The 10,027-nt window shown below is 52.5% G+C and overlaps 1 protein-coding gene across 1 annotated transcript in view; it reads left to right on the top strand.

Moving 5' to 3' along the window:
* Positions 1 to 8,963: 8,963 nt before the first annotated feature.
* CALB2 (calbindin 2) overlaps positions 8,964 to 10,027 on the top strand; it is a 28,816-nt gene continuing 27,752 nt past the window's right edge. The window contains exon 1 of the mRNA XM_036834119.1: positions 8,964 to 9,117. Coding sequence (XP_036690014.1) covers positions 9,021 to 9,117 — 97 coding nt within the window. The 5' untranslated portion in view covers positions 8,964 to 9,020. The remainder of the gene's footprint in view (positions 9,118 to 10,027) is intronic.

Raw genomic sequence — 10,027 nt, 5'->3', positions numbered from 1 at the left:
AAGGTACAGGTTCAGCTGAAGTCTGGCCTCAGCCTGATCTCTGGGGAGCTCTGGAGCATGAATGGGCCACAGAGTCCTCTCGCCCTAAGGCAAGGGGCCAGGCTGAGATATGCTGTATCTGTCAGTCATTGGCTATGGGTTGTCCCACGGTGGGGTAGGGGAGCATCTCTGGGCAAGGTGGCAATTCTCCAGAGAACGGTGCAGCTTTGAGCCCTAGCAGTCAACCCTCACAGCAGACGGTGGGCACAGTACCATCGTTTGAAGGGTCCTCAGCAGGGCGCAATTGGCATCTACTATGGGCAAGTGACCCTGTAGGCGCAGACCTCACTATCTGTCTCTGTGACTCCTGGAAAACCACATTCCCTTCCCTCCCCTCCCCTTTCTCCCCCTGTTCCTCTCTTGCTTTTGGACCTCCTCCTTTGTCACCCTCCAGCACTGGCTGGGCTGGGCTTGGCCCGGGCTTCTGGCTCCTGTATCAGACCATCAGCAATCACAGCCAGAGCTGAAGGTTCCAGGAAGCGCCCCAGTGTGGCTCCTTCCGGCCTGGGCCTGCTCCTTGCCCACCGCCCAGCCCCATCCTGTGTTCTGCCTGTGAGGGGATCCCCACTGACGTGATGGGGAAAGCAGGGCAGGGAAGCAGCTATGAGCCAAGCCTGGGAATTAATGAATGAGGGAGAGGACGAGAGCCAGACAGCTCCTTCTCGCCAGACGGTGCTTCAGCCGCCAGCAGGGCAAGCAGCTGCCCTCCTGCGGGTGACCCTCGGGGGCCCGTTGCCTGGCACTTGATTGCCAGGAGTTGAGCTGGCCAGGTCCATGCAAGGGCTCATTTCTAGAGCTTTCAGAGGGTCGTAATTCTCTAAGTAGAAATATCCTCTTCCTCTCTGCTGCCCTTCATTCATTCATTCATTCATTCACTTAGCAATTATTCATTGAGCACATATGGGCCACAAACTGTGCTGAGAGCCAGGAAAAAGTGATGAACAAAATAGACAAGGTCCCTACCTCCATTCTAGTGGGGGTGACAGAGAAGAACTGAGCATGGTGGGGTCACAAATCACTCAGATAGATGCACAAGGAAGATACAGTTTCTTGGTCCTGTCTTCCTCAAATGCCTCCACCCTGCCAGGCAGTAGGGAGGCCGGAATGGGGGAACACACTTTAAAATTGCCAATTTATGGGAATTCCCTGGCGGTCCAGTGGTTAGGACTTCGCTTTCCAATGCAGGGGGTGTGGGTTCGATCCCTGCTCGGGGAGCTAAAATCCTACATGCTTCGCAGCCAGAAAACCAAAACATAAAACAGAAGCAATATGGTACCAAATTCAATAAAGACTTTAAAAAAAAAAATTGCCAATTTATGGTACCACCATGCTGTTTTGCTCAGAAGGGCACTTTTGGAGAATCTGGTTTCCTTTGGAGAAATGTTCAGTCTTTTCCATCCTCTCCTCACCTCCTTCTCCAGGGTGGTGTCTGAGCGTGAGGGAGGGCAGTGATAACCGGATAACTAACGGTGGGGGGATGGAGGTCACTTGGAGGAACACTGGGTCCTCCCTGCTGGCCGCTGCTCCGGAGTGGCTGGCCTGGTCTCTCGCTGGCTGGACTGCTGCGATGCACCTGTCCTGTCTGGGGCATAGCAGCTGCTCCTGGGGTCCCACTCCATCCCCTTCCCTAACCAGGGCTCCCACCTCACAGCTGCTGCAGGTGTTGGCTGCTACCTGTCACACCTGCACCCTTCTCCAGGGATTGCCCTTGACGGAAGGAAGGTGGCCACCTCCCCTGGAGATGGACCCTGGCCAACGCCTACCTCTCCGGGGTCACCATCCCACCACACACCCCACCCGCCCTATGCTCCAATCCCACTAGTCTTCTTACAGTTCCTCCACCACGGAGCATGGGGTTCAAATCCCAGGAATGCTCCCCTCCTCCCTTCTCCCGGTTAATTCCCTCTCAGAATGACCTCCCTTAAACACTAGATATTTACGGGACTCTTGTTAAAAACTGTTTGCCCTTCTATGTTCCATTATGTGGTTTGATCACTATCTGTCTCCCCCACTCGACTTTAAACTCCTGAGGGGAGGGACTATTTCTGTTTTTCTAACCAGTGACTCCCTAAGGCCTACTACAGTGCCTGGCACAAAGCCGATGGTTATTAAATATTTTTCTGAGGGCATGAATAATTCAGTTTTAAACGAGCTTATGAATGAATGGAATGCAACCCTGACCTCTGAGCACCTCACTCCAACATCCCTGCTACACCCTGGAAAATCCTGGAAGTGGGACACTGCTCCTCTAGGGACACTTTACCTATCCTTGGTGAAAGGATACAAATTCTCAGCCACCAGGAAGTCCCATTCTGGCAGGAAATGGAGCAGGTTTGCTTGCAAATCAAGCCCAGGGCTCCCTACCAGGCCCCCACACAGAGGCCAAGCCAGCCTCACACAGAGGCCCTGCAGGTTTGGATTCATTTGCAGTTATATTTCCCTCTGCCGGCCTTGCCTGAGCCTTATCTTACTCGATCTCCTTCACCCCGGTCCTTTAGTGATCTTCTCTAACCTTCTGGAGAGAGGAATTATCAGCTCCCAGCTCAGCTCAGAGAAGATGAAGAGACTCTTGTAGATTCATAAAGCAAATTGGTGGACCTAGAATCCAGTTATTCTGAGATCCCACCCAGTGATAAAAAGAATAAAAGCAGCCAATATCTATCTACTCTGTGCCAGACACTATGCAGAGTAATTTACATGCATCATTTTACTGAATCATTACAGTTCTTCTGCGTAGGTTCTATTAGTAGTGTTCCTGTTTCATAGGAGAAGAAACTGAGGCTTTAAGAGGTTAGAGAGAGACTAAAATTCATTCTACTTGGCCAGGAATCAGCAAACTATGTCCCAGGCCAAATCTGGCCCAGTGCATGTTTTTGTAAATAAAGTTTTATTGAAACAGAGCCATGTTTGTTTACATATTGTCCTTGGCTGCTTTTGTGCTACAATGGCAGAGTTGAGTAGCTGAGACTGACACTCTGGCCTGAAAAGCTAAAAAAATTTACTATATGGTCCTTTACAAAAAAAAAGTTTGCCAACCCCTGTTCTAGATGACACCCCCTTCCCCAGCTCTTTTGCATTTGGACTCACTGGTCAGAGTGCTTTTTACCCAGGTTTACAGCAAACATGTCCCACTGCCTATTTGAGTTTTCCACTTTGAGCACCCAAGACTAAAGGTGTTCATTAATGCCACTGTGCCCACAACTCCCTCTAAGGGAAACAGCCACTTCTCTGCACTGCCCCCCGCTCCGCTCCCCTCACCCCCTTCTGACTGGATCCACAGCTGATGGGATCAAGGGGTGGGTGCCATCCACAGCTGGGCGGCAACTTATGACTTGAATGGCCTGACATAAAGAGATGAACTAGACCGATCAGATCCTTCTCTTGGGATTTGGGAAAGGGAAACAAACAGAGGGGAAACGGAAGCTGTGACTCTTGACAAGTCAAGGCCAGGTGGCTATGATAGGCAAGGAAAGGCAAAGTCGTGAGGACAGGTGCTGTGGGAGAGAAGAAACTGGACAAACTGTGCAGATGGAGACAGAATCTGAGCAGGAGTGGCTTGCTGCCCTAAGAAAAAAGGAAAGAGAGGAGCCTTGGTCCCTGAAGGTTTCCCAAGTCCAGGTCTCATGAGAACAACTGTCCTCTTCTTGGATTATTAGTTAGGACGTTTTGGTTACAAATGAAAGAAAATCTAATATAAATGGGCTTAAACACCAATGGTTATATATCAACTCATATAACTGAAAAGTCCAAGGTACTTCAGGCTCAGCTTGATCCAGCAGCTCAAATGATGTTACATGTGACCCAATTTCTTGCAGTCTCTCTGTCTTGCCTTTTGTGATTGGACTGCATCCTCAGTCTCCACCCTGTGCCCTTCTCCATCTTGGGCCACTCTAGACTCTCACTCATGGTGTCAAGGTGGCTGCAGCAATTCCAGACCTCACAGCTGCATACCAGTCTGTTTGCCGTAGAGAGGGCATCCCTTCCAGCAGCTCCTTCCCACTCTGGGATGTGATCTCTTACTTCCTATCCTTGACTGCACTTTGGCCGGGGGGTGGGCTGCACTGACTCAATGAGACCCCTAGCATCTGCCTTCAGTTTCCTCACCTATAATAACAACATTTGAGTGCTTCATATGTTCCAGGCCCTACATCACTCTTTACATGCTTTCCAACTCTTAATGCTCATAAAGGTCATATGAGGAAGTTACTAGATCTTACCAACGAGGAAAGGAAAGCTCAGAGAGGTTGGAAGCTTTGCCAAGGGTCACACAGCCATCACATGGCAGAACTGCTGATTAGCAGCAAAACCAAGAGCTAAAAGGGTCCTGTGGGATCCTGAAGCCTGAGCTCTCAGCCTCTTCTGTGTCCCTACCTACTGGGGGAGGGTGTCACTCAACAGCCCCCAGTTACTGTCATTCCACCTCCTATTGCTATCCTGGTGACCCAAATCCTTTGCTCAGAGGGGAGTATTTTGTCCACAGATTCTCAGGCTTCAGACTGAGTTTATTCAGAAGTCCTGCTCCCACCTCTGGGTTCCTCTGGACTCTATTCTCCCTCCACCTGATTCGTTTCCATGGAAACTGCTGGGCTCCCGCATCCTTTTCATCCTTCTTTCTGGGAAGCAAGGCCAGCTCTCCGGCACCCCAGTAACCAGGCCTAACCATTTTAAAGACCAAAGAGGCAATATCTGGAAGAAATATTTCCAGGCAGAGGGAGGGACCAAGCAGGGTTTCTGATTTTTTCTTTGATGTTCTCCAAAATAACACCAGGTGCTCTGAGCAGCTCTGCCAATTACCTCGGCCCAGTGGATACCGGCTAGCAAGTTGTTTGTCATCTGTTCTCCTGCATCTCACCACCTCACAGTCAGCAGGCTTCCCTCCCTTCTTGGGGGAGCAAGTCTGGGGTCTGAGGCAGAGGGCAAGTCTTCTTGCCAATCCTTGGTACTGGATTGCAGCCCTCATGATGCAGCTGGTGGCGCGGGGGTGCAAAAGGAAGGATGGCACCCAGTCTGCCCCTTCTGGGGAAGGAGGAACCAGCCATCAGCTGAACTCCTAGGCATCTCAGAAACAGCAGACATGGTGTCATCCCTTGCCACTAGGAGGCTCCCTGCAGTTCCAGTGGTCAGGACATGGGAAGAACTTTGTACATATTGTCCAGGGCCTTAGCGCCTGGTCCACAAGGACTCCATAGACCAGAGGAGCCAAAATGTTCCCTATCTCCCACCCCTGGTCTTGGGTGTTCATCTCTCTGAGCTTTGGTTTCCTTATCTTCAAAATAGGCCCAATTCTCGCACTGATAGGCTAGTTGTGAGGACCTAACCAAGCAAGACACAGTAAAAGCCCTCTTTTTAAAGTCAACTAAAGGTATCCTTGTGGTCATCATCATTGTTGTCATCGTTATAAACATGTGGGGAGATCCTGGAGGAGTAGCAGAACCTCAGACATCCAAAAATAATTACAAAGGTCTCAACTCATTGACACATAAACATAAAAGGATTTTGTTTCTATAGTCACTGCTTTCAAATATGCTCACTGAAACTCTTTCCCATTCCTGAGCGATTTCTGGATCCATGTTTTTCTTCTCACATTCAGGTATTTAAACTTGGTCAGGTCCAGCTTAAAACTCCAGTTTTTTCTCCTATTCAAAGCTCTCCTCCTCCCCCCGCTACAGACTAGAGTCTTGGCTTGGGGCTGAGCATGGAGAGGAGGGGTGGGCTGGCTCTGAGACATCTCCTCCCTCGGTGGGCAGGGGCCGGGGCAGGGAGGAGATCTTCTTACCTATCTGGTCACCTTGGGTTGTGGGAACTGCAGCTGGTCTCTGGGGAGTTCGAGGGCACCTTGCACGGTAGAATGAAGGCTTTCTTGGAGCCATTTTCAGGTCCACCCTGGCCTCCTTCAACACCAAGGATCAACCAGCAGTATCTAGCTTTTGCTGCTTCTTTCAACTCTGTGCACCTTCCCAGAAGCCACAGCAACCTCCAAGGAAGGGCTGCAGAGAACAGGAACGGGGTGCAATTGCCCCCACCTTCCTTCTAGGCCCAGGACAGGACAGCCTGGGCCTTCAGACAGCTCTAAGTCAGACACAAGGCCCAGTTCTGTCTTCACAAGGGGCCCAGACTCCAGAATTCTGCTCCGGGAGCAGGCGGGCCTGCCAGTGTCCCCTTACAGCAGGCACCCCCCATGACCTGGCGAGGTCTTCTGGAGTCTCCCCAGCAAAGTGTGGCTTCAGAGGGGCCACACATGCTGCACTCCCCAAAGACTAAGCTCCTCCCTCTCCCCCATGCAGCTTCTCCTTTCATAGCCCATGGCCTTGGTTGAAAGTAGAGGGCAGCCCAGCAGACAGGAGGTATCCGGCTCCTGGGGAGAAGTTTAACAAGTGGGATACTAAGCCCCTTTTGTGCTACTCTTTCAGAACAACAAGAAAATTCCTAACATTCTATATTAATAACAATATCCACCTTTTAATTAAACACTTACAGCTGCCAGGATTCTTGCTAACTAACTCCTCGACTACATTATTTTTGGTCCTTACACTGACTTTGTGCCACCAGTATTATTATTACCTGTATTTTTACTAAGGTTCAAAGAGGTTAAATAGCTTGGCCAAGGTCTCAAAGTAGGTTTTGTACCCGCATCTCTCCAACCGCAGAGCAATCCTAAACATGACTGCTAAATAATCCTAAACATGACTGCTTCTGCAGGACTCAGCTTGGGAACAAAGGGATCTGCTTGGGCTCTGCAGCCTTCCCTGGGCCTGTATCTGGGAGTCAGGGATGCGTCTCCCAGAAAGAGACTCCAAGCATGCATCTAAAATGAACGATGCAGGGCTATCCCGATGCAGGCTTTGGAGACCACTGTGGTCACCCTGCTGTCATACTCAGGACCTCTCCTAGTCAAGCCAACATCTTCCCCCATCTCAGCAGCTCGGGAAAGTAGGAAGCATGAGCTCCACTCTCTCTTCCTCACCAGGAAAACCAAAGCAGCAAGGGGGTTACTGGTTTGGGTCTTTAGAGAGCCAGAAATGAGATCCCTCACCCCAGATCTGGGCCAGGGGAGGGCGCAGGAAGTGAGCCAGAAGAGCCCAGATGACAGTGTCAGAGCTGGAAGGGGCTGAGCCTGACCCCCGAGGGGCTGGCAGCACACTGGTTAACAGCCTGTGTTTAGCCTTTCCCCTTGGCCTCACTCTGGGGTTAGCCCCTCTAGAAACTACTAGTTACCTCAGGGGAGGGATGCTGGCCAAGGAATTTCTTGCCACACCAACCACTGCTGCTCTTTCTCCACAAAGGGCAGCCGGAGCATGAGCTCATTTAATCCTCGGAACAATTCTAAGAGGCAAATACCCACATTCGCATTTTGTAGAAGAGAACAATTGAAGCACAGATAGGTTATGTAATTTGCCCAAGGTCACACAGCTTACTCTGGGATTCAAATCCAAGCAGCCTGATTCTAGAGTGCCTGCTCTTAACCACTGAACAATCCTGCCTCTCTAGACCCAGCGGTTTTGGTGAATTCCTCAGCCCTGGACCCTTCGCCAGCAGCATGGGGGAGGGGGATGCACACAGGCCTGGAAAGCTAGCTTCTTAATGACACCTCCTCTCTCCTAGTCTGTTCCTGCAAGGAACTCTAAACACTTTTGCTCTGGGCAGAAAAAAACCAAGTGGTTTTGGAACCTTCACTCTGTATTGCCTCTTTTGGGCTCACTATGGGCTCGTCCTTCCCCCTAAGGAACAACCTACCCCCTCTGTCTCCTCCTGGTTTTCTCTCTCCCCTGGTGACCTCCTTTTCATTCTCACCTCCTTGCCTTTGCTCTCCTTTTGGAAGGCAGTTCAGCTAACATTCATTAGCACATGATAATGAGCATCAATTCACTTCTCAGTCACTCAGCAGGAGAGGGGAGAAAGTGGGGACAAAGCTGCCACTCTGGGGGTAACGGTCCACAAGGCCAGGACAGGTCCCCAGGCTCAGGCCCCCAGGGAGAATGGGGAGGGAGCCTAGCCCACAGCTGGGGAGTCCTGTCTATATTCTCGGGCTGTACCCTCAGCAGCTGCTTCTGTCTTTTCTGAGACCAGCGCAGAATATTCCTAGGTTAGCGTGAGACCTTCTCTGCCCACCAGCCTAAGCAAATTCCCACGACGTCCATGGGTGGGCGTGGCTAAGACCTGGTAGAGGAGGATATAGTTCTGCAGCTCTCCGAACGAGTGTTTCAAAGCCCCCAGAGCCTGACCAGGGTGCGGCAGGCACCAGAGGGTGGAGGGAGGTACCCAGGCGAGGGCAATCAGTGGAAGCCCCTCCTCCACTCCCATCTGGATCCCTCCTGGGGGTCGCTGATTCCAGCCACCCCCAGTAGAACCCTCAGCTTCTCCGCAAGACTGGGCCCCATTAAGGAGCTATGAGAGCGAGGAAACAGAGCCAGGCTGGGCAAGTCATTTGGTCCTTTGAAGTCTCAAGTCCCCTCATCGGAAAAGTGGTCCCTGGTCTTCCTGCTGTGAAAGGGTCAGACGAGAGGAGGCATGAGAAAGTCCTAGAGAACTCCGAAGTCCCGGTGCTAAAGACTTGTCAAACTTTTATTATTATTACTACTGGTGGTGTTGCTGTTACTACTGTTAGTATTATTGCCGCTGCCAGTGATGATACGTGGTGGTTGCACTCAAGATGATCAGAGAGAGGGAGAAGGAAGGCAAGGGCAGCCTCTCTCCCCTTTGCACCCGAGAGCCTCTGTTTCCCTGGCCAGGCGAGGAGTGGTCTCAGCACAGACGGGCGCCCCCACCCCGCGAACCCCTGCGGAGCCCCGGGTCGGCCGCCGCCCCGCTGAGACCCAAGCCGATTCTCTGAGCGCGCGCGCCCCCTGCTGCCGGCGGGGCGCGGGCGCAGCCTCCGGATTGTATATAAAGGCAGCGTGGCGCGCGAGACCTGGCCGAGTGCGGGAGAGGAGCCGGCGCGCAGAGAGAGCGCAGTGCTGCCTGAGGTCTCCGAGCGGCTCGCCATGGCTGGGCCGCAGCAGCAGCAGCCCCCTTACCTGCACCTGGCCGAGCTTACGGCGTCCCAGTTCCTGGAGATCTGGAAGCACTTTGACGCAGACGGTCAGTAAAGCTCCCAACTTGTGTGCCCGCTCGCCCCCAGGGGACCTGCGGTGGAGGAAAGAGGGCAAGGAAGTTGCGGGCAGGGGTAGGATTGCCCCAGGGGGTGTTTTGGGTGCAGAGCCTGCTGAGGTCGGGGTCTCGAGTTTGGGAGACACCTGGTTGCCCTGGTGACAACCGTCCGGAAGTTTTCTTCCCTGACAGAGACAACAGAGCCCACCGGCTTTTGCAGCCTCATTCTGGGCAAGTTTGGGCTTTCCCAGAGGGGAGGCCTGGGCTGGCAAGGCTCCCCATGACTCCCCCTGCCGTCATATCTTCCCCGCCTTTCTCGTCAAGGTAACATCCTGCCTTCAGCTGCGGCAGCCACAGGTCTCAGACGCCCACTCATTTCTTCCCTCAAGTTCCCCTTTCGTTGAATACCAGGTTAGCCCCGTGGGGTCCTGGGGCTGGGGCAAGCTGGGGGTCCTGAAGGGACACTCTTGGCCTCCCCAGCCTGTTTGGCGGGAGCAGGAGTGGAGGGGGCATCCAGCAGTGAGCATCCCCCAGGCTTCTTCTGCCCACGTTCCATCCCTCACGGGCATTCAGGTCCCACTCACAGGGTGTGGTGGGAGGCAAGCTTGGGGTGCCAGCCTGACATGTGCCCTCATGGTGATAATCCCGGGTGCTTTGGGTGACTCCTTCCTTCTCTGGATCGGGGGAGGCACAATCTTAAATGCCTCAGTGACCCACCCTCTGCTCTGTGTGGTCTTGACATTTACTCACCCAAAAATCGAGGGCTGGACTGAACGACATTTGGAAGTTGGCTCTAAGGACTGGGATTCCAAGGGTCGATGATGGCCTGACTCAGGCATAAAGGGAGCCCCCCCCCCGCCTTTTAGAGGCTTCTGATATCACTAGAGACTTTTTCTCCACC

Source organism: Balaenoptera musculus, chromosome 19 (assembly GCF_009873245.2).
Source record: "Balaenoptera musculus isolate JJ_BM4_2016_0621 chromosome 19, mBalMus1.pri.v3, whole genome shotgun sequence".
NCBI lineage: Eukaryota > Metazoa > Chordata > Mammalia > Artiodactyla > Balaenopteridae > Balaenoptera > Balaenoptera musculus.
This window is presented reverse-complemented; position numbering and strand designations above follow the sequence as displayed.